General features: G+C 57.9%; 9 protein-coding genes across 9 annotated transcripts; 7 read left to right on the forward strand and 2 right to left on the reverse strand.

Moving 5' to 3' along the window:
* Positions 1-672: 672 nt before the first annotated feature.
* PHYSODRAFT_300138 (hypothetical protein) lies at positions 673-2,976 on the forward strand (the record flags this gene model as incomplete). Its single annotated transcript, XM_009527639.1, has 9 exons — positions 673-734; positions 889-895; positions 917-1,092; positions 1,178-1,483; positions 1,558-2,059; positions 2,129-2,254; positions 2,333-2,416; positions 2,487-2,761; positions 2,847-2,976. 9 exons carry the CDS (start codon positions 673-675, stop codon positions 2,974-2,976), a joined length of 1,668 nt encoding a protein of 555 aa, XP_009525934.1.
* Positions 2,977-3,169: 193 nt separating this feature from the next.
* On the forward strand, positions 3,170-4,395 carry PHYSODRAFT_503362 (hypothetical protein; the record flags this gene model as incomplete). The annotated part of the gene is made up of 6 exons (XM_009527640.1): positions 3,170-3,463; positions 3,656-3,730; positions 3,813-3,849; positions 3,932-3,999; positions 4,105-4,233; positions 4,342-4,395. 6 exons carry the CDS (start codon positions 3,170-3,172, stop codon positions 4,393-4,395), a joined length of 657 nt encoding a protein of 218 aa, XP_009525935.1.
* A 633-nt stretch (positions 4,396-5,028) lies between these two features.
* On the forward strand, positions 5,029-9,734 carry PHYSODRAFT_559706 (hypothetical protein; the record flags this gene model as incomplete). The annotated part of the gene is made up of 1 exon (XM_009527641.1): positions 5,029-9,734. The coding sequence occupies one exon, from the start codon at positions 5,029-5,031 to the stop codon at positions 9,460-9,462; it is 4,434 nt and encodes a 1,477-aa protein (XP_009525936.1). The 3' UTR covers positions 9,463-9,734.
* Positions 9,735-9,856: 122 nt separating this feature from the next.
* Positions 9,857-11,404, reverse strand: PHYSODRAFT_330930 (hypothetical protein; the record flags this gene model as incomplete). Its single annotated transcript, XM_009527642.1, has 1 exon — positions 9,857-11,404. One exon carries the CDS (start codon positions 11,402-11,404, stop codon positions 9,857-9,859), a length of 1,548 nt encoding a protein of 515 aa, XP_009525937.1.
* A 497-nt stretch (positions 11,405-11,901) lies between these two features.
* PHYSODRAFT_300142 (hypothetical protein) lies at positions 11,902-15,117 on the reverse strand (the record flags this gene model as incomplete). The annotated part of the gene is made up of 7 exons (XM_009527643.1): positions 11,902-12,399; positions 12,464-13,181; positions 13,262-13,418; positions 13,536-13,707; positions 13,779-14,097; positions 14,166-14,954; positions 15,092-15,117. 7 exons carry the CDS (start codon positions 15,115-15,117, stop codon positions 11,902-11,904), a joined length of 2,679 nt encoding a protein of 892 aa, XP_009525938.1.
* A 220-nt stretch (positions 15,118-15,337) lies between these two features.
* Positions 15,338-16,529, forward strand: PHYSODRAFT_300143 (hypothetical protein; the record flags this gene model as incomplete). Its single annotated transcript, XM_009527644.1, has 4 exons — positions 15,338-15,551; positions 15,638-15,845; positions 15,939-16,095; positions 16,203-16,529. 4 exons carry the CDS (start codon positions 15,338-15,340, stop codon positions 16,527-16,529), a joined length of 906 nt encoding a protein of 301 aa, XP_009525939.1.
* A 128-nt stretch (positions 16,530-16,657) lies between these two features.
* On the forward strand, positions 16,658-20,073 carry PHYSODRAFT_501248 (hypothetical protein; the record flags this gene model as incomplete). Its single annotated transcript, XM_009527645.1, has 7 exons — positions 16,658-16,711; positions 16,778-17,111; positions 17,195-17,238; positions 17,284-18,468; positions 18,550-18,711; positions 18,787-18,971; positions 19,017-20,073. The coding sequence occupies 7 exons, from the start codon at positions 16,658-16,660 to the stop codon at positions 20,071-20,073; spliced, it is 3,021 nt and encodes a 1,006-aa protein (XP_009525940.1).
* Positions 20,074-20,785: 712 nt separating this feature from the next.
* On the forward strand, positions 20,786-21,442 carry PHYSODRAFT_503501 (hypothetical protein; the record flags this gene model as incomplete). The annotated part of the gene is made up of 1 exon (XM_009527646.1): positions 20,786-21,442. The coding sequence occupies one exon, from the start codon at positions 20,786-20,788 to the stop codon at positions 21,440-21,442; it is 657 nt and encodes a 218-aa protein (XP_009525941.1).
* A 268-nt stretch (positions 21,443-21,710) lies between these two features.
* Positions 21,711-22,751, forward strand: PHYSODRAFT_498903 (hypothetical protein; the record flags this gene model as incomplete). The annotated part of the gene is made up of 2 exons (XM_009527647.1): positions 21,711-22,172; positions 22,257-22,751. 2 exons carry the CDS (start codon positions 21,711-21,713, stop codon positions 22,749-22,751), a joined length of 957 nt encoding a protein of 318 aa, XP_009525942.1.
* Positions 22,752-23,553: the final 802 nt, after the last annotated feature.

Consider the following 23,553-nt stretch of genomic DNA (forward strand, 5'->3'; position numbering starts at 1 on the left):
CTCTCGCTGTAGCGAGCCTGTTTCACACGGCAGCGTTCTCGACTGGTACATGCACCAGTAAGCCTACCAAGAAAAATAAAACAAAAAATCCTGGCTTACAGGGACTACGCCCCCGTGGGCGCTACAGTATCACGAATACTTCGAAGTATAAGATGAGCTACCCCATGCTGACCGAGTTTTCCAGAGCTCATGCTATTGCTAATATATGTAAAATGTACGTTGCGAGGTATCATCTGTGCTAGATAGGTCTCCTTACAATTTTTGTCCTCAGACATTTTATCGCCGACATTAGACCTGTTTAGTGCAGTAACTGTACGGTAAAGCACTTTAGCGCACTTTTGGGGCACATGCATCCAACTGGTTTTGGGCACTGGTGTGTGAAAAATACTTTATAATAGTGCACTTTAACGGACTTTCGTGCACTGCACTAAACAGGTCAGGCTGACATATTAGTCCACAGTCCAAACTGTTTGCAAAGCGGAACGTTGAAGTGCACTGTACTCCAACATGAAGCTTGGTGATGTCGTCAAAAGTACTTAGCCATTAGCAACTTGACTTCGAACTGTTAAGCTAGTTTTGTTGATACCTCATCGAGGGTTTCACTTTCGATGGATACGTTGTCTGTTCGTTGAGGAAAGTGGACTCCCGTGCCAAGTGTCTCTAAAACACCAAATGGACGACCAGAAGACCCGATCTAGTTTCTGGGGTACCTGGAACCCGAAGCGGTGGGGCAGGTAAGCTCGTGAGCTTGCGAGCATCGAAGAGGGTTGCAAGTAAGACTTACCATTTTTTTCCTGTGAAAGTACTATTAGTATCAGAACATAGCAAATAATATATTAATGCAATAACATTATAATAATACGTTTTTATTACTATTGTATTGGATAGTATCTTTGTATAGTAGTATTTCTGTTAGGCGATTTACTACAACAAACCCAAGGAGACAATGGAAATGGTAGCGAGCGTCGCGCCCGCCGAGGACGCCGCTGCAGCGGATGTGGAGCGCCAGATTGAGGAGTCAGTGCTCCGCACCGCAGAGATGTTTGCGCTTACGAAACGCAGCGCTGCCTCGGCCTTCGACTACGCGCCCAGGTACGGCCAGCCAGTCACTGGAACGAGTGGATACATTGCCGAACTAACTTAAATCTCCTCTCTGATCGCCCCCCCCCGTAACCAGCAAGAAGGTGCGTGTGCGGACCAAGCTGAACAACACATACCTGCTGAACTTCCCGAAGGCGCTGCTGGAGCCGAAAACCACGGACACTGCGACTGTTGACGTAGCCCCCACAGCTACAGAGGTGGCAACTCTAGCAGCTCCGGGCCCTGCTCCTGCTCCGGCGGATGTGGTGGTGGGCGGCCATCAGGTGCCCTCAGCTCCTGGAGTTTCAATTGCAGAAGAGGACTCGACAGCGGAGAAGCCGTCGTTCGTGGACCAGGTGGCGAAAGAGGCCGAGGAGGAGCTGGCGCTCAAGAAGCGGAAGATGTACGTGCTGCATGTGGTTTCGTGCATATTTGCGCTAGTTCTGAGCGAGTTTCCCCGGTATTGCATCAATGTAGTGCGGCGGCGAATGTCAACGGAGATGCCTCCTCGGCGGTCGTAGAGTACAAGAAGCAGGCAGAGACGGCAGCTCAGTTCGGCACGAGCGCCATCGTGCGTCGCCGCGCGACGGAGGTGCCCAAGCCCAAGTGGCACGCGCCGTGGAAGCTGAAGCGCGTGATCGCTGGACACCTCGGCTGGGTGCGCTCAATTTCTGTGGACCCGACCAACGATTGGTTCGTCACGGGCTCGGCCGACCGCACAATCAAGGTTTGGGACTTGGCCTCAGGGCAGCTGAAGCTTACGCTGACGGGCCACATCAACGCCATTCGCGGCTTGGAGGTGAGCCCGCGCCACCCGTATCTCTTCTCTGCCGGCGAAGACAAGAAGGTGCTGTGCTGGGACCTTGAGTACAACAAGGTGATTCGGAGTTACCACGGCCATTTGTCCGGCGTATTCTCGCTGAAGGTGCATCCGACGCTGGACATTCTTGTCACTGGCGGTCGTGATGCCGTCGCCCGAGTAAGTATTTAGCTGCTTCGTTGGAGTTAGAACGCAGGCAGGTGAGTAACAATTGTTGATTCTCGGCAGGTATGGGATATGCGGACCAAGAACCAAATCCACGTGCTTTCTGGCCACCAGGGTACAGTGTGGGCCATGGAGACGCAAGCGACGGACCCGCAGATTATCACGGGCTCTAGTGATAGCACAGTCAAGGTACGGATATATTCACACGAGTATCCTGTGCCTCAAAACGGAATATCTGACGGTGTGGGTGCTGTTTTCGTTGACTAGCTGTGGGATCTCGCCGCTGGTAAGGTGATGACAACGCTGACAAACCACAAGAAGGCTATCCGTGCCGTCACCAAGTCTCCAATGGTAAGGCACTGTTCACCTTTTTGTTAAAATCTGTAACTTGTTAAGCTAAATGGCTGCTCGCTCTCTACAGGACCACACGTTCATGACGGGTGCCGCTGACAACATGAAGAAGTGGGAGGCGAAGGAAGGCCGCTTCCTGCGCAACTTCTCGACGCACAACGCTATCATCAACTCGATTTCGATCAACCAGGACGGCGTCATGGCCTCGTGCGGCGACAACGGGTCCATGAACTTTTGGGACTACCAGACGGGCTACTGCTTCCAGAGCGACTCGACCAAGGCGCAGCCCGGTTCGCTGGACAGCGAGACGGGCATCTTCGCGTCCACCTTCGACAAGACTGGCCTGTAAGTGTTGCGCACGTGTTTGCTGGCTTGCTGGCGGAGCTTGTGAGCCTGACGGTGTTTCCATGCTGTGTTTTTTTTTTTTCAGGCGGTTCATCACGTGCGAGGCGGACAAGACCATCAAGGTGTGGCAGGAGGACAGCTCCGCGTCGGAGGAGTCGCACCCGATCGACATGGCTCAGTGGACCAAGGACTTCACGGCCCCAAAGAGATACTAAAAAGGAGAATGCTTGACAAGCTGCAGTGAGCTGCCTCGCGCATAAAGCTTGTGTTAGGTTTATCAAGTTTCAAGTTTAGGATTCCATCGATATACTTGGCGTTTGTATGAAAAGATTTCCCGCCAATCCGGGCTTCCGTAATATTCGCGCCATTCTGAATTTTACCAAAGGGATTCCATTGATCCGAATCACAATGACCAGCGCGGCGCCGATGAACCCCAAGAAGATGAAGGTGAGCGAGCTGCGCCTCCAGCTCGAGTCGCGCGGGCTGAGCTCGAATGGGCTGAAGACGGAGCTGATCCAGCGGCTGGAGCTAGCGCTGGACGAGGAGGAGTTCGGCAGCGAGGCGCAGGAGATGGAGGAGCTCAAGGTGCCGAGCCCCAAGAAGACCAAGAAGCCCGAGCCCAAGAAGAAGGCGGAGCCCGAGGCCGAGGCCGCCAAGAAGACCAAGGCGAAGGCTCCCTCCCCTGTGAAGAAGGCGGCGCCTGTGGCCGCGGAGGAGCCCGCCCCCGCCCCCGTCGAGAAGGAGCCGAAGAAGGACGAAGAGTCCGTTCCCGCTGCTGATGCTGTTGCTGCGGAGCCCGTGACGGAGAAGAAAGAGGGGGAGCAGGAGGAGCCGGAGACTGGCAAGGCAAAGGAGGGAGCCAGCGAGCCGGAGGCGGATGGCGCCGCCTCCAAGCCCATGACGGAGGCGGAGAAGCGCGCGGCTCGTGCGGCCAAGTTCGGCATCCCCCTGAGTCTCGAGGACAAGAAGGTGGGGCAGTGGTGGTTGGTTGACGGTCATTAAGAGAGGAGGGAGCTGACGGGTGAATGCTATGCTACTTTGTGACGTCCAGGCCCAGCGTGCGAAGCGTTTCCACCTCCCCAGCGCCGGTAAGTCCAGTGTCTCTGGTATCATTTACACGGAGAGTGGCTATATGCTGACGGGTTTAATTGCTGTCTGTTGTGGCTGCAGTCGCGGAGGAGGAGAAGGCGAAGCGACTCAAGCGAGCGGAGCGATTCCACCTGGAGACGAAGGATACGGTAGGTCGACGGCTGGTACCACGACGGATGGGACCCATTACTGCCGCGGTGGTGCTAACGTGACGTGTTTGCTATCTTTCCGCTGCCTGTCGCTAATACCAAAAGCTCGACAAGAAGAAGGAGGCGCGTGCCGAACGCTTCGGCCTGAACGCCGAAGAGAAGCGGCGCCTGGAGCGCGCCAAGCGCTTCAACCTTGAGACCAGCGAAGTGGTACGTTCGTCGTTAGCCCCGCTCGTCGCTGCGTCGCCCGAGTCATACCGACGAGTCGGCGACGACCAAGCAGCACCCGCACTAACCGAAACGCGCATGCTGTTGCTTGCTTGCTTGTTTGCTTGTTCGCAGTTCGAGGAGAAGCGACGAAAGCGCATGGAGCGCTTCGCGGCGGCCCCGAAGTGAATGAGCGCACCTCACCGCCCGGCGGACGCGGCCAGCCCCGTAGAGCCTTAAAAGTCCCGACGTGCCGCGTCCCCGAGATGATCCGCCACCAACTTGAGCTAGGTAGGTACCGGTAGCTACACTCAGTATCAACTCATCCTCCAGTTTCCAGTTTCCAGTCGCCAGCCAGCAGCGCCGCAGCCTCGTGAGCTGCGGCGGCTGCGCTGCTATAGCCTCCTCGTACAAATGCAACAAACGATGATTCGTGCCTTCGGTTCGGGTCTTCTGGGCCAGAAGCTGGTTGCAGAGAGCTTTCGAGCACGTCCGGCGTAGCGGCAGGTGTCGCCGGTTTGTTGCTGCTCGTCGTGTCGACGCCAGTTGGCTCTCCTATGTACCGCACACCATGCATAAGAACGCCCGTGATTGGCCGGACCCGACGATGGAGGAGTCGGCTAAAAATCCTCCCCTCGTAGTCGTCGGCCACTTCAATTCCTCAATTCTTCGGGCGCGGGCAGCAGCAGCAAGAGCCTCTGTAAGCCTCCGACCTGCGCGTAAATCTCGGGCCCGCTTCGCCCCATCCGACGCCCCATTCGACCCCCGAGCGTGTCGCCTCAGTAGCGCGTTCTTCCTCCCCACTCCCTCCTGCCGAGCGTCATGTCCACGCCGCCGCCGATCGCCCGCCAGGCGTCCAAGTCCGACGCGGACGTGGAGCTGCTGCCCGTGGAGGTGGGCCAGCCCGTGTGGGTGCCCGCCACCGCCGCCGAGCGCGTGTGGGACAAGGCCACCGTCATGGCCATCGGCGGCCTCAAGGTGACGGTGCGCACCCAGGCCGGCAAGATCCAGCAGGTGGACCGCGGCCTTGCAGTGCCGCTGAACCCGCGCGAGGCCGACGACATGACGTCGCTCTACTACATCCACGAGGCCGGCGTGCTGCACAACCTGGAGGAGCGCTGCAAGCTGGACGGCGGCGACGGCACGGGCCAGAAGCCCTACACCTTCATGGCCAACGTGCTGATCGCCGTGAACCCGCTGCGCGAGCTGCCCAACCCGAGCGTCAGCGAGGTCGTCAACACGGCCGGCAGCGCGCCGCACCCGTACTCGATCGCCGAGATGGCCTACCAGCAGATGGTCTACAACTCGGGCACGGACCAGCCCACGAACCAGTCGGTCGTCATCAGTGGCGAGAGTGGCGCCGGCAAGACCGAGTCGTCCAAGATCGTGCTGCGCCACCTGACGACGCGCGGCCTGTACGGCAAGAAGGCGCGCGGAGATGACATCGAGAACATGTCCAAGACCCGCCAGCAGCACGGCACGTCGCTCGACCACCGTCTGATCGAGCAGAACCCGATCCTTGAGGCCTTCGGTAACGCCAAGACGCTGCGCAACTACAACTCGTCGCGTTTCGGCAAGTTCATGAAACTACAGTTCACGGCCGACGGCGAGTTCAAGCTGGCCGGAGCGCTCGTGGAAACGTACCTGCTCGAGAAGTCTCGCCTCGTCTACCAGGTGGACGGCGAGCGCAACTTTCACATTTTCTACCAGCTGCTGGCCGGTGCCTCGCCCCAGGCGCGTAAGGAGTTCGAGCTCACGCAGGCCGAGGACTTCTGCTACCTGAACCAGAGTGGCTGCTACATTGCCGAGGAGACGGATGACCGCGCGTGCTTCGAGGCCGTGGTGCGCGGTCTCAGCTGCGTCGGCATCGATGAGCAGGTCCAGCACGTGATCTTCTCGGTGGTCGCGGGTCTGCTGCACCTTGGTAACATTGAGTTTGACGAAGAAGATACGCCTGAGGGTGAGGCCGCCGTCATCGAGAAGGACTCGGCCAAGCGCGCTATCGTCGCGGCATCTAGGTTGCTCGGTGTGAACGAGCAGGACCTGCGGAAGGTGATTATGACGCGCGACATTGTGACGCGTGAGGAGACGTACACCGTTCGCCGCAACGAGCAGGCCGCCGTGTACGCGCGTGATGCCATTGCCAAGGCGCTGTACAGCCGCATGTTCGACTGGGTTATCAAGCAGGTGAACTCGTCCTTGGGCCACGACCCCAACCCGCTGCCGTACATTGGAGTGCTCGATATCTTTGGTTTCGAGTCGTTCCAGCGCAATGACTTCGAGCAGCTGCTTATCAACTACACGAACGAAGTGCTGCAGGCTACGTTCAACAACCAGGTGTTCATTGCTGAAATGGAGCTGTACAAGCGCGAAGGTATCACGGTTGGCCGGATTAAGTGGCCCGATAACCGCGAGTGTGTCGACCTTATTGCGTCCAAGCCCAACGGCATTCTGTCTCTGCTCGATGCCGAGGCTATGAACCCGCAACCTAGCGATGCCAAGTTCCTGCGCACGCTGCACTCGAAGCACTCGAAGCACCCGTACTTCCCGCGCCCCCACCCGAAGGACATGGAGCACATGTTCATCGTGAGGCACTTTGCTGGCGCTGTGAGCTACACGATCGGCTCGTTCATCGACAAGAACAACGACTCCATTCCTCCGGATATGTCGAACCTCTTCTCAGGATCGTCGAACAAGTTGGTTCCCGCGTTCTTCAAGCAGGAGGTGGACACCAGCCGTCCGGGCAAGAGGAAGCTGACCAAGAGTGTGGCGGCCAAGTTCTCGAACCAGATGCAGGAGCTCGTGGACACCCTTGATGCGACGCGATGCAACTTCATTCGCTGTATTAAGCCCAACGCACTGATGCGTGTAGGCATGTTCGACCCCCGCTACGTTGTTGGCCAGCTTCGTTGCCAGGGTATCATGCAGACGGCCCAGGTGCTCAAGGTTGGCCTGCCCACTCGTGTGAGCTACAGCGAACTGGTGGGCGCCTACAAGAAGTTCATGCCGGCTGATGCTCAGCGGCTGTTTGCGAACCAGAGTGATCCAACGCTCATCACGGCCATTCTGTGGGCGTTCCAGGTGCCAATGGATGCGTACAAGTTGGGTATTACGAAGCTCTTCTTTAAGGCCGGTAAGATCGCTGTGCTGGATTCGATCTTGAAGATCAACTGGGCGACAGAAGGCCCGCACATTGTGTCCCGCATGAAGTTGTGGCTCGCCCGTCGCCGTTGGCGTGTGGGCCTGGCGAAGGTCATCGCGCAGAACCGCTTTGCGAAGCTGCTGCGCCGTATCCAGTTCCGCCGCAACTCATTGGTGCGTATTCAGCGCTGGTGGCGTGCTTACTCGGTGCGTCGTGAGTTCCAGAAGAAGCGCACCGCTGCTGTGGTGGTGCAAGCTCTGTTCCGTGGTATGACGGCTCGTCGGCTGTTCAAGTCCAAGAAGCAGGAGATGCTTGCTCTTGCAGCTGCGCGCGCTGCTGAAGCAAAGCGCCAAGCTGAAGAGGCTAAGCGCCGTGAAGAGGAAGCTCGCATGGCGGCTGAAATCGCTCGTCGCGAAAGCATTGCTCGCGCTGCGGCCGAAGAAGACCGTCTGCGCATGGAAGCCGAAGCCCGTGCTGCGGAGGAGGAGGCTATTCGATTAGCGAAGGAGGCTGCGGCTGCTGTCGCTGAAGCCGAGGCCGCTGCTGCGGAGGCTACTGCTGCCGTGGAGCACGAGCGCCAGGCGGAACTGCGTGCTATTGCGGAGGCGAAGGAGCTCGAGGAGCGTATGGAGCGCGAGCGCGAAGAGGCAGAGCGTCGCAAGGAGCAGGCACTTCTGGAGGCTGCCAGCGTCAGCGCAAGTCTGCTAAGCGGACTGGCCCAGGTGAACAGTGTCCAGACCCCTGCTGGCCAGGTGCACGTGGTGGAGATTCCGGACGACGTCTCGCAGGAGAACCGCGAGCAGCTCCAACAGCTGAACGACCTGCTCTTGAGTGGTGCCATCGCCCAGGCCGAGTACGACGAACTGGTGCCGTTCCTGCTGGAGAAGCCCGAGGAAGCCCCGTCAGGCGCTGCTCTCACCGCCGAGCAGGAGGAGTCGCTGAGCCGTTTGTACACTACGGGTGTGTACGGCATTCAGATTCGTTGCCCGGCTTGCGGTGCTACCAACAACACGGCTAACGGCAACCACTGTGACGAGTGTGGCTCGCTGCTTACCACGAGTGACGAGTCGTCTGCTGCCGCTGCTGACCCCGCGTACTACGGCTACCGTGGCCAGTCCCGCCAGCAGAGAAGCCTCTCGACACTGACAGCGCCTCTGGGTACGTTCTCTACGGAGAACGGTCGCATCGTGATCCACGATGGATACTTCGAGGCGCAGATGCACCGCACGCAGGTTCTGCAGGACGACAACTACACGGAATACACGGTCTACGTGCTGCGCTGTCAGTGGCAGCCGAAGGATTCGCACGAGTCTACCACTTGGCTTGTGTCTCACCGCTTCAGTGTGTTCGAGAAGCTTCACAAGGACCTGAAGCGTAAGATTCCGACGGCAGTGGCCACGATTCCTCTCTTCCCGCGCAAGCACGTCCTTGGTGGCGTGTTTAAGGGCAAAACTGGCAACTCGAGCGCCATTGTGGAGGAGCGCAAGCAGGGTCTGGAGCGATACGTAGCGCAGGTGCTGGAGCTGTGCGCGCGTCTCCCCGAGAATTTGAACGTGCCTGAGCTGGACCGCTTCTTGAACGTGTCCCGCCAGGTTGAGCAGTTCCGTCGCCAGGTCTTGTCGAACGGAAGTGACGAGTCGGGTGCCGCCCCGGCCGGATTCGGCCGCGCGTTGAACGTAAACGCTGGAGGTGCCGAAGGAATGGCCGCGCGTGAGCAGGCGCGCTTGCCTACGGAGCTGCCTACGCCGCTGGATGAGGAGGAGTTGTCCCACACGGAGCAGGCGGTGGCGCTGCTGAACGCGTCGATTCGTTGCGCGCGTGGAGATTTGCGCCGCGATGCGAGTGTGCAGCACCACCTGAAGGTGTGCGTACAGCTCCTGCCGCGCCTGCAGATCTCGGCGAACCTGGACAACCCGTTCGCAAACGTGGATCTGATCCCGCGCGCGATGCAGTGCCAGGAAGACCTAGAGACAACCATGGGCCTGTACAACGACTCGCTGCTTGCTGTCACAGAGACGTACGCTCTCTCAGCGCAGGAGGGCGGTGGCGTGCAGGCCCCTCCTCCTTTCGTCCCGGGACAGCAGAACTCCTATCAGCCCAGCTACGGTGTGTAGGCGTCTTCGGTGAAGACGAACCAGTTACGAAATATGGACAGCGAAGGGAAATGGCCGCACAAGTTGTGTATCGCTTGCCCGTGCTTGCAACTGAAGCAAGCACTACGGGTTGTAGGCCGAAGAGCGCGAGTGGAAGGGAACAGGCAGCAAGAAGCCGTTGGGAGCTTGCTTGGAAACGAAGTTGGCGGGCTGTGTAAGCCTAGGAGGGAGAGCGCTGGTGGTTGTTTGCATATAGCTGCATGTTTCCAATACATTGAAGATCTGAACATTGCAACTGCAGCACGAACTCAAAAAAGATATATTCACTAGTTACAGGAGAAGTAGAAGGTGGCGGCGACGCGCTTCATAGGAACTTGTGGGTCGAAAGCCCGGTCTCAACATGTGCGAGGAAAATTTAAGCGGCACTTGCAGGCACCACGTTGCGCACGGGCATTTGAGCTTGGACGTGAGGCTCGGGCTGCTGCACTTGCTGGGCATGTTGAACCTGCTGCTGGATCGGCGCCACTCCCGACACCGCCAGCAGTGCGTCGTTATACATTGCAACAGCCTGCTGCAGGTCTTCCTGGCACTGCATGGCACGAGGAATCAACTCGGCATCCGCGAACGGGTTGTCCAGGTCCGCCGATCGCTGCAAGGCAGGCGCCAGCTGCACGCACATGTCCAAGTGATGCTGGACAGTGCCGTCGTCACGCACGTCACCGCGCGCGTTGCGCACCGCCTGAGCAAGCAGTCTCACTGCACCCTCCGCTTGAGCGAGCTCCGTTTTGTCCATGGGAGGAGCCGCCGGCTGCGAAGGCATCATGGCCGGACCAGTGAACGCCGGGATGGGAGACGACACTGACGTCGCCGCCGTCGACGTTGAAGCCGCCGAGCGCTGAGAGCCGTCCACAGGCGAGCTAGCAGACACAACAGGAGGCGCAGGACGCTGCGAGCGGAAGATCTGGATCTGGTGTGAGGCGTCCAGGAACTCGTCCAGCTCTGGGGCCGGCTCGCCGTTGGGCAGGTGCGCGCACATCTCGAGCAGCCGCGGCATGTAGGTCGCCAGCCCCTGCTTCCTCTTCTCCAGCCTGTCAGTCAGGTGATACTTGGCCGGGAACGGCGGCAGCGACGCCGCCGTGGAGCGCGCCAGCCTCCTCTTGAGCGCCTTGTGCAGCCGCTCGAACTGGCTGAAGCGCTGCGATACATACCACGTGGCCAGGAGGTGCTGATTGTCTCCGTCCCGAGGCTGCCACGTGCAGCACATGACGAAGACCTGGCACGCGCTGCCGTCCGCCGTGGCGATGAGCTGCGTGGTCTCCATGGAGCACGAGAAGTAGCCGTTCAGCAGCAACACGCGGCCGTCTTCGGCGGCGCTGAAGGCCCCGCTGGGCGGCGCCATGGCCGTGACAATGGGCCATCTCGATCTCGAGCTCCTGCCTCTTCCGCTGTAGCTGCCGCGTGCGGTCATGGCCGCTGACAGCTCGTCGGCCACCGTGAGCTTCGAGCTGCATACGTAGCAGCGCGGGCCGCGCGCCGTGTCGTTGCTGGTGCCACATGCTGGACAGCGCAGCTGCAGTCCGGCGCCTACGTTGGCCGCGGCCACGGGCGCGAGGATCTGGTACTGCGCCGATGCGTCGATGGGCTCAGGCGCGGGCGGACTGGTGTCAGCCGAGAAGTGGACGCTGCGCTGCTGCTGCTGCGGACTGGCAGAGTGATGGTCCTGGTCCTCTTGGGCGGAGGAGGCTGGAGGGTCGCTGGGCTGTTGGGCTTGGGCTAGGGCGGCGGCGAAGGCGGCGTCTTCTTGGCGTTGCGGTTGCGGCTGAGGCTCTTGGGACGATGCCGTTGGGGACGCCACGAACGGCAGCAGCTCGTCGTACTCCTGGCGGGACAGCGAGCCGCTGACCAGCGAGTCGTTCAGGTGGCGGAGCTGCTCGCGGCGCTCGGCGACGGACGGGTCGGCCATGGCTGCAGATGAGGAAGTGGAATGGCTCCGAAACGCAGGCGAGCCTCTCTTCTTCTTGTGTCGTTTTGGCCAGAGCCGGCGTTGGACAACTCTGCTAACTGAACCAAGATGTCAAATGGTGGTACTATCGGCGGGGCGACGAAAAGCATGACTTTGGGCTGCAGCTTCCTATCTCGTTCGGGCTGCACGCAGCCCCGCGACAACCACCATTGCTACACGTAACGCTATATGCAACGCGCATTAAGAAAACGCAACTTTAAGTGAGGACTGCACACCGGCGCAACGGGTATTTGAGCTCTTCAGCGGCATCGCCGCCTTCTAGCAATAGTACCATCATCCGGCAAATTCCCGGTCTGCGCCTGTCACATAGTGAACCCAAGTCACACGCTGGACTTGAAGCGCCCAACCGAACAGAAAAGTAGCTCTTGCACTGCTGGAAGTGCCAGCAGAGCTCAACTCGACAAAGCTCGGACTGGCGGACGCAACGCCGACCTGCATCACATCACCGCCGCCGCGTCCGTAATCGAGTTGTCGTAGCTCTTTTGTAGCCAAGTCACGGCGATCAAGCGCGCGAATGCGTCGGCCGACAGCTTCCCCGCCTCCTCCCCGTCGGCCACCGTGAAGTGGAGCGTCCTCGTCTCGTTGGCCAGCATCAGGAACGAGTTGGCGCTCCAGCGACCCAGCGCTCCGGGCGCGTCCACCTCCACGAACAGCGCCACAAAGTCCGTCGATGCAAGCTCCACGCTGAACACGACGCCATTGGCCGCCTCAGACTTGACCACGGATCGAGCGGTCACCTCGCCCCAGCCCAGGTTCAGGCGCTTGATCGGCGCGAACAAGTGGTGCGTGTCCTCGCAGGCGGTCATCTCTCCCGATAAGGCGACACTCGTTGCTACCACGCAGCGGACGTGCAGGAAGCACGATCGGCGGTGGCAGGATGTCGCTTCATGGTCCAAAAAGGCGTCGACGTCCAGCTCCTCGATGGAGCGGCTCTCCTGCGTATTCACCAACAAAAGTCAGCTTGCTTTTACTGAAGGAACATATCGTGGCCAAACGTACCAGGGCTGCGATGGGGATGGCTTGGCGGTTGATCGACTTCACGAGGCTACCGCACTTGGTTCGCCGGAGCTCGTACCCGACGTCCACCGTCAAATCTGCGTTCACGTCGCTCACGCCGTACACTTGCAGTGCGTTGCCGTCGTCTCGTTCGTGGATTGATACGATGAAAGGAGCAAATGCGCGCTTCGCCGCGTAGTGCAAGCTCTTCCATCGACCGGAGTACTCGATGCTGGACCAACTGCTGCCTTGCCAAATGTCGTTCAACTGCCAGTACAAAATGCCCATCGTCATGCCGAGCTCGGGATTCTTCCCGCGGCGCCACGTCTGGATGGCAGTTTGATAGCACAGCGACTGCTGGATCTGCGTCAGGTACAAATACGACTCGATCCGCTTGCTGATGCTGAACCCGAAGGATTCATCGCCTTCGACACGAGCCTTGGATTCGTCTGCAAGCCACTTTTCATTGTCAAAGGGGAACGGGACGTGAAAGCGGCGGTTGAGTTGGGTAAGCATCTGCGTGGTGCCGTTTTCATGCCTCTCACGGTACTTGAGAAACTGCCAAAAGGTTTGAAAAGATCCCCAGTCCTCCTTTGAGCTCACATCGCGAAGAGACGTTGCTGAAGGCCAGCTCTGAAAGCCAAACTCGGAAATGAAGCGAGCGCGCGGGTACATCTTGTAGTCTTGGCAGTCGCTGTTGTAGTCGTAGAAGTGAACATCACTGCAGGACAGAGAGAAGTCACGTAGGTTAGCTAACGACTACTTAGACAAGTCCCAAGTGCCCAAGCAATTCAAACTCACCCGAATGCTACCCCGTTCGTGGCCCCCCACCGCTTGACGTAAGGATCAACCGAATACAACCCATTTGACGGAGACGTGTCGACGAATGGCCGAGTCGAGTCCATCGCAGCGATGGTAGGGTGAATCATATCCACGAAGAGCTTGGTGAAGTCTGCTACTGCGATATCCCGATTGAAGGTCGTCCCCGGTGGAAATATGGGAGCCTCAACGAACTGCTCCATCATGTTTTCGTTCTCGTTGTTCCCGCCCCAGATCGCGATGCTCGTGTACTTACGAAGCCGGGCGACTTGGAATGCCACTTCCTTCAGCGCATTCTCGAGGAACGCGGTATCACGAGGGTACATCCCGCAAGCAAACATGAGCTCCTGCCAGACTAGGATACCCAGCCGATCGCACTCGGAATAAAATAAGTCGGATTCATATCGGCCACCTCCCCAGACCCGAACCTGATGAGGATCAAAACCTTTATCAGCATTTTGTCGTCGAGGATATGAGAAAGATATTCGAGCTCGCTAACCATGTTCATGTTTGCAGCGTGCACGCTCTCCAGCAAGTGCCGCACTGTTGACGCCCTGACCCGCGTGGGAAACGAATCGGTGGGGATCCAATTCGCGCCTTTGACGAAGACAGGAACGTTGTTAACTTTGCAGTAAAACGTTTTTCCGGTCACGTTGCCAGCATTCGTGTCATCCTGGACGAGTTCCACGTGGCGGATGCCGCTCTTGTGCGAAAGAGACGAATTGAACCACTCGCTCCAAGCATCCACACGCATGTCGTACAGGTAGGCCTCGCCATACCCGGCAGGCCACCACAGCCTCGGATTCTCCAGCCGAAACCTGCATCGACGAACACATAAGTTAGCTATCTAAAATCAAAGACGTACATGCCACGTTGCGCTCCTCACGATAGTTCTATCACCGCATCTTCTCCCGAATCCTCCTGCACTGTCGTAGAGAGCGTCGCCTCCTTCTTCTCGTCCACAAACAAGTTGAACGTGACGTTCTCGTGCCTCCCATCCCCTCCATCTAACGTCACGCTGACAGTGACATCCACAACGGAAAGATCTTCCTTCCCACCAGGGAACGCTTGCATCACGTGCAAGTCCTTCAGCTTCACGACCGACTCCTGCAGCTCAATATACGCCGGTCCTGCGATGCCCGACGTCACGTATGCCGGCCCCCAGTCCCATCCAAAGTCCGAGCCGGCCTTGCGGATGAAAGACCGACGCGTGGGCTCCGTCCACGTATTGAAGTTCAGCGTCGCCGGGACGAAGTACGGGTACTGCTCGGCCTGCTGTCTGGCGTACTGCGTCGCAGGCTCAAACACGACCTGGACGTGGTTCACGCCCGCCACCAGCACCGCTCCGACGTCGAGTCTGTAGGGCACAAAGGAGTTGGCCGTCGTCGCCAGCTGCTCCCCATTGACTGTCACGCGCGCAACGCCGTCCAACGTCTCGAACACGAGCATCGCCTTGGAGCTGTCGGTGTCCCTGGGCAGCGTCACGAGCGTCTCGTACGTCCACGTCTCCATCGCCACCCACTGATACTCTCGCTCATTGAAGCGGTAGTACGGGTCGTCCAGCAGCCCCGCGGCCATGAGGTGCACGTGGGCGGTGCCTGGCACCGTCGCGTTGTCCACCTGCACCGAGCCATTGGCCGAGCGGAGCGTCCACCGATCCAGCGGGATGACGCGGCTGGTGACTGCGCTCGAGCATAGAGTTGCGGCTAATACTGCAATGGAGGAGAATAGTTGCAACGCCCTCATCGCCCTGCTTGCGACTGGGGAGATTGGGGACTGACAGGCAGGCAGTTGACACCATCCGATACGCACTTCAACCACGCCCGATCTGTATCCATGACGTGGGTCCGTATTGTGTACACCACACCACTGATACAAGAAAGTGTCCGCTAAAAATACATGTACTCTGAAAATATTTAGCCAGTGTGCGGAGCTCGTCGAGGTGCTGGCAGCTTGAAGCGAGTGAGTGCCGTCGAGCGTGCGTGGAATAAGAGCGCGGCGAAGAGAGACCGAGGCGCTTAGGGAACAGGGAGAAGACAGACAGACCGACCGACGGCCATGGCGACGCGAGACTTGACGCGCTCGTTCCTGCAGCTGCGCGCGGATGAGAAGGCCAAGGTGCTGCGGCGCAAGAACATCGTGAGCCACCGCGAGGAGGGCAATGCGCTCATGAAGAGCGCGGAGCAGGAGGCCACCAGCGTCGCCATCGCCCCCGGCTGGGTGGACGTCGTGAACGGCACCAACCAGCACGTGGCGCGCATCAAGGAGATGAGTACGTGGCAGAAGAGAGAGGGGCGGAGAAGGCAAGAGGGAGGAAGACTGACCAATGTTGCAATGTGTTGTGCGTACTTGCTGCAGTGGAGAAGCTGAACAAGCTGCACACGAGTCGCCTCATGGTGCGCTTCGACGGGTCCGAGTCCAAGTACGAGCAGGAGATCGACCACGTCACGCAGGAGATCACGGACGAGTTCCGCAGCGCCGAGAAGGGGCTGCGGCGGATGGCTCAGAGCGACAGGAACGGCGAGTTCTCGGCCGCAGACGCCAAGACTAGGCAAAATGTGCAGCGGTACGTGGGCTGCTCTGGTGTGGCTGTGCCAGAACATAGATCATCATAGTTGACGCTACTTTGCTGGATATTTATCTTCTGTTTGATGAGCAGGGCATTGGCGACGCAGCTTCAGACGCTGTCGGGAGACTTCCGAAAATCGCAGAAGACGTACCTCGCGCGTGTAAAGAACCAGAAGGAGGGCCCGGTAGAGTTTGACTTTCTCGCAGAAAATGAGGCCAGGCAGAAACGACGTGGAGGGGCTGATACGGTGAGTTGGCTGCATGCAACCTACGAGTTGTTATCAATGCTCAACAGTCTTAACACCATTGTGTGCGATTTCTCCCTGGTGTTGCGTGCTTGTTGCTGCTGCTGTAGGGATTCACTCAGGCTCAGATCACGGAGGTGGAAATCGCCGAGGACGTCATCAACGAGCGCGACCAGGAGATCCAGCGCATTGCCACGTCCATCACGGAGCTGGCTACAATATTTAAGGAGCTCGCGGTGCTCGTGATCGACCAGGGCACGATCCTGGACCGCATCGACTACAACATGGAGCAGGTGGTGGAGCAGACGGAGAAGGGCATCGAGGAGCTCGAGAAGGCCGAGGAGACGCAGAAGAACAGCCGCCCCATGAAGTGCATCGGCCTGCTGCTCGTCATGATCTTCATCATGACAGTGCTGCTCGTGCTCAAACACTCGTAGACACAGGTGGACACATTGCCTGTGTGGACGTCCTCCAGCTAAAAAAAAACACAACCCCCCCGAATCTCAATACAATTATTGTCTTTCCAAAAGTTTGCAATCCTATTGTCATATTTTGCTGGTCAAAGATGGACGTCGAGGTGAAGCAGCAGCAGGCGCTTATGCTCTCGCTGCGCGTCTTCGTGGACGCTCTGCGGGACATCAAGAAGACGGAGGACGCTGCGGACGTCCACCGCCATGTCGTGGAGGCCGTGCGCGTGCTGTGCGCGTCCTCCGAGACGCAGGACAGCGCCCAATGGCACGACGAAGCGTGGCGACGCGGCCTGGTGCCCATTTTCCAGCAATTGTGCCTGTGCATGACGCGTCTGGACGCTCTCGAGGCCCAAGAGAGGAAGAAAATGGGCCCGCAGACGCCCCGACAGGCGGAGAAGCCCAAGGCGCCCGCGGGTCTGCTGAGTCTGCGTGACTATTCCGTGCTGCAGGCGGCAGTGGAGCTGCTCTTCTGCTGGGGCGCGTACCCTCGCGTGGCTGCTGGAGTGTTGATGCCCATCGAGAAGAGGAAGCCTACACGCACGCTGGAGAGTAAGGGGGTTTTACTGGAGGAGAGACGAGATCGACAGTGAACTGATGTGTGGTGGTGTTTTGTTGTGTTGTGTGTGGTGCAGTTTCCAAGGACGTGCTGATGTGGGGCTATCGCGGATATACCAGAGTTATGGTGGACGGTCAGCGGACGAGTGAAGAGACGTCGAGCGAGCTCTTGGGTATCACGCAGGCGTTGTTGCAGCTGCTGTCGCTGCCGCAGTTTCAGCCGATTCTGCTGCCCAAGTACGTGATGGAGTTGCTAGCTCTGCTTGTGTACGGAGAGGTGGCGATGGATACAGAGACGCCGAGGCCTGTGCAGACGGAGTTCATTCGACTGAGAGAGATGGTGCTGCGTGTGCTGCCGCTGAGGATGAGCATGAGTAGTCTGCGTGCAGCTCTGGGGCAGGCTACCCCTGCTGCGAGTGAACAGGCTGTCGGTCAACGGTTCAAGGCGCGGTGTGGGAACTTGTTGTCACGCTTGTTAATGGAGGATGGAGGCATCGTCGCTACAATTGAGATGTTGCTTGGGGCTGTGGAGGAGGGAAACACGCAAGCGAGAATGCAGGTGGCCACTCTCATCTGCCAGTGCCCCAGCGGTGAAGACCCCGAGAAATATGCGAGGGCTCTGTGCGCACAGGTTCGCGAGTTGTTACTGGCAGCGGTGACACTTGAAAAGGGAAGCACTACCAGCAAGCTGCTTGGTGAAATGGCAGCACTGCTAGCGGATCAGCTCGCGACACGCCACCCAGCACTATTCGACACGCAGATCTTGTCGAAGCTGTTCCACCCGTTGTTGATTTATGAGGATAGTCGGCTGGATGCTGCTACTCCGCCCGGAGAGACAAATGAGGCTGCGTTGACGCACTGTGTGGAGATTGCGCGACTGCTCCTGTGCGGCCCACCACCTTCGCAGCGCTTCCTGCAGGCCGTTGCTCCATTAGTGCGCCCCCTCCTCCATATGTATGCCTTCGCGGCAACAAGCAAGAGTTTTCTGGCCACACCGCTGCGTGCGCTTCTTACTGCGTGGATCAGATCGTGCTCGAGTGCGTCCTTGCTATTACAAGTGGCCGTGCTACCCGTGGCATTGCCACTTCAGCCTACGCTGACAGCGTGTGGGTACCAAAGAAAGTATGCTCAAGAATCGTGGAGGCCACTACGGCAGTTTTGTGCTGGAGGTGGTGGTGGGATTTCGCTTCGTCTTGTCCAACCGTCTACTTTATCGATAGATGAAGAAGATGTCACCGACTCATTGAAAATGCTGATAATGCCGCTGGTGGAGCTCCTGGGCGACAAGGAGCTGGAAAGCTCGGAAGTGGTGGGCGACCTTTTCTCGTCCCTCCTGCTAACATACATGCAAGTGCGGAAGAATGGCGGGAGTGAGGGCCTTAATTTGATCGACAAGAGGGAAGATGCTGCATCGCCTCTGGCCTTGTACGAGCCTATGAAAAGTCCGTCAAGTGCGGAAAGTGTTGAAATGGTACTCACACTGCTGCTGGCGCTTATTGAGTGCTTAGGACCATCTGTGCTGCGCAGTGCCGCTACAGTATTGCAGTGTATTGGAACAGTATTAGAAACGTACAACACGCCTGCTACGAAGCTCGTGGATAAAGAGCAGCAGCAAGGAAACATTACACCATTAGAAGACGCTGAAGAAGAGGAAGAAGAAGGCGGCGAGATCCTGACAATTTGCCTGGGTGTGGTAATGACCATTCTGGAAGCTGGATCCTCTCGTCGTAGTGATTCGGAGGAGCAACAGCTCCGTGCGATGCTACCCGTGTTGGAAGTGCTGTCGCGTCACCCGCGACCCGAAGTTGCTGAACTGTCGAGTAATGCGCGTGCCCAGATTTTAAGTCGTGGCGCGTCGGAAACCAATCGAACGAGCACAAAGAGAGAGGGTGAGAAGAGCTTTGAAGGAGTGCTTCGCGAAGCTGAACAAGATCTCTCAAGCGAGTTGGTACCACTACGCGCGCGTGGTGTTGTCACGCTGACAAAGCTAGTGCGACGGAGTCATGCTCATGCGCACGATGCAGAGTGGACACCTCGGGTGCATGCCTTAGCTCGCGTCTTTCTTCTTCATCTGTACGACTCCGAGAGCTACGTCTTTCTTGCAGCCGTACAGGGTCTGGCTGCGTTGGCAGATGCTCACCCCGATGTTGCTATCCCCGCGTTGGTGAAGGCCCTGCTCGATTCCAGCAACTCACTCGAGTCTCGTATCAAACTTAGCGAGGCGCTATTGTTCTCAGCAAAGCGCTGCGGCGAGACTCTCCCCAAGTACGGCAAGCTGTTCGTCTATGCGTACTTGGACTGCATCCGCCCGCCTCCCTCGCAGAGAAAGCGTGTGGAGCGCATGCAACAAGAAACGAGCAAGCGGATCCAGCTCATCCAGGAGGTTGAAAACCCGGCCACGAAGACACAAGAAGCAGCACAGCCAGCCAACGAGCCCGAGAGTGGTGAGCAGGAACTTCTTGCGGCCGCTACCCTCAGAGCAAGCTGTCTGTCCAATCTTGCCGAGGTGTGCGCACTTTTGCAGTGGGGGCTCCAGCCGTTCCTGCTTGATGTTATGACCTGCGTCTTTGGCGTACTTCAAATGGAGCTCGAGCTTGCAGCCAAGCCCCGACCGGCCACCCACGATGCGACAGAGACGGAAGAGCAGCAAAAACTGCGGCAGCACCAAGAAGAAGAGCAACAGCAGCGCGTGGTGGCCGTGCGTCGCGGCGCCGTATTCGTTCTGCGGTACCTCGTGGAGCTGCTTGGGTGGAAGATGCTGGAGCTCATGCCGGACCAGCTCTCGCCGCTGTACCACACGCTCAAGCACGTGGCGCGCGTCGACCGGGACCGCGTGGTGGTGTTTCACGCGAGCCGGGCGCTGGGCGCGCTGGACGAGGTCATGCGCACTGAGCTGTTCCCGCGCGTGGAGCAGCAAGACGCGGCGTTCGGCATCTCGAGCTTACGCATTCTTTAGTGCAGGCTGCCAACTTCAACGTGGCCCAAAATACTAATCTTTTCAATGGGTAATCATTCTCTTTTCCACCAATCACTGGGCGTTGCGCCTACAACATTGTTGCCGTCTCCACAGCCTGCAGTCTGCCGATTCTGCAGGGTTCAGCAGGGCTGCTATCAAACATCACTGCCACGGTAGAGCGCCCAACGCCGCTCAAACCCGCCGCTAGGGCGATCTTCGCCGAGCGAGGCAGCCTAATTTGCAAGCATCTTCTGGCAATCTGACGCTATAATCCACACGCCATGGCCCAGCGCTGAAGAAGCCAATCGCTGCCTCATCAGCCGTCCAGTCACTGCGTCGTAGAAGTATCTGTCACTGATTTTTGAGGCTGGCGCCGGTGCGGCGTGTGCGTACTGGACTGCACGCTGCACTGCACCTCGGCCGGTAGATGGAGGTGATTCATGAGACCAATGTCTGTCACCGCAGCGCCTGCGTTTGGGGACAGGCCGACTCGCTCTCCGACGTCACCTTAGAGCTGTTAACTGCGGCGCCATCAACTCCGCCGTTCGTCAATGCGCTGCACGTCGATCTGACGCTTCCGTGCCCTCCGTCACGATTGGCTGAAAAGTGAGCCCTGTCACACTTCAACGTGGAATCCTCGCCGCATTGCTCGTCCGCCCTCATTCCCCGATTGCCAGTCTACCACGCAAGCGTCCTAGGGCCCAGAGTTGTCATGTTCCAGTTCACGGCGCCTGCACTGCCGTGTGGCGGCATCCAAACCAACCGATCAGCCTCCGAGGTCGAGAGGTTCCGCGCTCGCCATCGCCGCCTCTGTCGCGGCCAGCCGCAGTCTGCAGCGCTGTCACTATCGTCCAAGGTCGACGCTCCCGACGAGGACGAAGGCCGCAAGCGCAAAATCTCGGCCAATTGGCGCCAGAAGCAGCGGCAGGATCGACTCTGCAGCCAGTTCGAGGACGGCTACTGGCCCAAGTCGGCCGGCACCGAGATGCACCTGGGCTTCAACGCCTTTGACTTCTCGTCATCGCCCGAAGCCTTTTGCGACGAGCCGGTAGAGCCGGTGGAGGAAAAGAAACCAACTTCATTATACAAGCTGGAGGAGGAACCAGTGGAGCTTCCAGCTGAGTCGTCTTCTGACGGGGACAAGCAACAGAAGCAGACCATGACCGAGGTGGCCAAGCAGGTGACGGCTATGGGTTTCAACGGCGCCAATCTGTGGCAGCGGAGGTTTCCGGGACTCGGACAGCTTGGTGGGCCAATTCAACAACTTCCGATGTATGGCCAAAATTCTATGTGGGGAATTCCGGTGCACTACGCCACGATTGGCGATCAACGACGAGCACTTTATTACCAGCCCACGTTCTTCATGTGAGAGCTCGTCGATCCAAGACTCTCGGTTGTCGGCGCTCGCAAATGTACTATAGTTTATCCATAAGCGTTCATGAATGGACCATCCCCTTTAGGAGTTGCACTGATAATTCATCTTGATGCGTTTTTGGTTCTAAGTTATTGTCAATTCTGCCCAAATTTTCCAAAAGGGTGCGGTTTGGCTCCGGTCTTGAAATCGAGCGGCGAATCGAACTTCGTCGCTAATTGGTCAATATTCCCTGAAGTGCCCGAGTGCGCACTCCGCCCAGTCAATGCAAGATGGAGGAAGCGGTAACGCGCACCCTAGCACTGTCTATCACTGCCTCTACGCGCACATCAAGCCCGGCTATACTAGAAGCCATCTTGCCCACGTCTTCAATAAGACCGAACACACGATCGGCAATTGGCTGCAAGCCTACTACGAGACCGGAGTGTTCCAGCGTGCTCGGACCACTCGAGAGAGGAAGTACACGAAGCAGCAACGGGTGTGGCTTTTTAACTACTACCAACATCATCCACTCTCCTACTTAGATGAAGCCCAGGACGCCTTCAAACGAACTCACGGCACCGAGATCTCCAAGATATCAGTGTGGCGAATCATTCACTCGTTTGGTCTGACGTGGAAGGTGTTGGAGCGGAGGGCGATTCACATCAAGGAGCAGGACGTCTTCCGTTTCGTGGAAGAGCTTAGTCACCTCGACTGGAGCCACCACAACCTCGTTTTCCTCGATGAGGTCTCATTTGACAACAGAGGGATGGTTCGCAAGCGAGGCTACGCCGTCCGAGGGAAAAAAGTTGCCATCCGCGGCGACTTCGAGAGAAAACCTCGTGTGTCGATCCTGGCCTTTATTGGTGTCAACGGCATTATCGACTACTTCAGTACGGAAGGCACTTTCGATCGGCTAGAGTTCACCAAGTGCTGTCAAGACCTGATGCACATGGAGAGGGGGCCGATACGCCAGTATCCTGGACCAAACTCAATCTGGATCATGGATGGGGCTACAATCCACCGACACCCGGAAATTATTCACTATCTACGAAGCGTCGGTTTAGTGGTGATCTTCTTGCCAGCGTATTGTCCGTTTTTTAATCCTATCGAGTTCCTCTTCGGATACGTCAAGCGCTCCTTTCAACGACAGTACTCGGAAGCTAGCGGGCGAGATTTGACTCCATTCGTCGTTCAGACGTTTCAACGCTTCAGAGATTTCGACATGAGCAAGGTGTTCGAGCACTGCGGTTGGAAGAAACAAGGCTACTTCGATCTTGTTGGACATCTTTCAGGTGAGAACAAAGCCGAACTCGCTGCTAGTTAACGCAACCAAGATGAATTAAAGTTTTCGGAACTTGAATCGTAAGAGTAGCTAAAACTCATCAACATGCAATCCTTTTCTTTCGTCACTCGGCGTGCTCTGTGTCTTCGACGTTCTCCATTTGAAGGAGAGGGTCGATCACTTCGTCGCGAGCAGGAGGGGTGATGTGGTGCAGAAACCCCATGATAACACTCTTGCGCACCTCCAAACGGCGCTCATTTTCATCGAGATACTGTCCGAAAAATTCCCACCTTTGGCGCAGCTGCCGGTAGTCAGCAATTGTGGCCTCCACAACATCTAGCGCCACATTTGCCGTTCGAGTAACTTCGGCCACGTGTTGGTCCATCTGTGTATCCACGAGTCGAAGCAGATTCGCGATATACGCTGGTGGTGGTTGTTGAATAGCGGCGTCCCACGTTGACCTGTTGAGATTCCGCGTGAGATGGTTGGCCCACAGACGCCAAACAACACCTTCAACTTGGAATGTAGCCCCCCATTGCTCTCGAAGTCTCTCCACAACATCTCGCAACGAGGTCTCAGCGGTTGCACCCCCACGATCGGTCTCCTCAGGCTGTATGCAGGCTGCGACGAATTCATCTCGATCTTGAGCTCTTGCGATCGACAAACCATACTCGTAGATAACGAGTGTCACTGTATGCCCTCGCATTTTTTGCAGCCACTGCTTCCACGCTTGTGCTGACTTGGTAGACTCCACTACCTTCTTTTTGGCCCTGAACTGCATGACACGGTCCCACTCGCCCACCTTGTGGGTCTCGACAGACCACTCGCCGTCCGTCCGCACCGC

Source organism: Phytophthora sojae (assembly GCF_000149755.1).
Source record: "Phytophthora sojae unplaced genomic scaffold PHYSOscaffold_4, whole genome shotgun sequence".
In the NCBI taxonomy this organism is placed as follows: domain Eukaryota; phylum Oomycota; class Peronosporomycetes; order Peronosporales; family Peronosporaceae; genus Phytophthora; species Phytophthora sojae.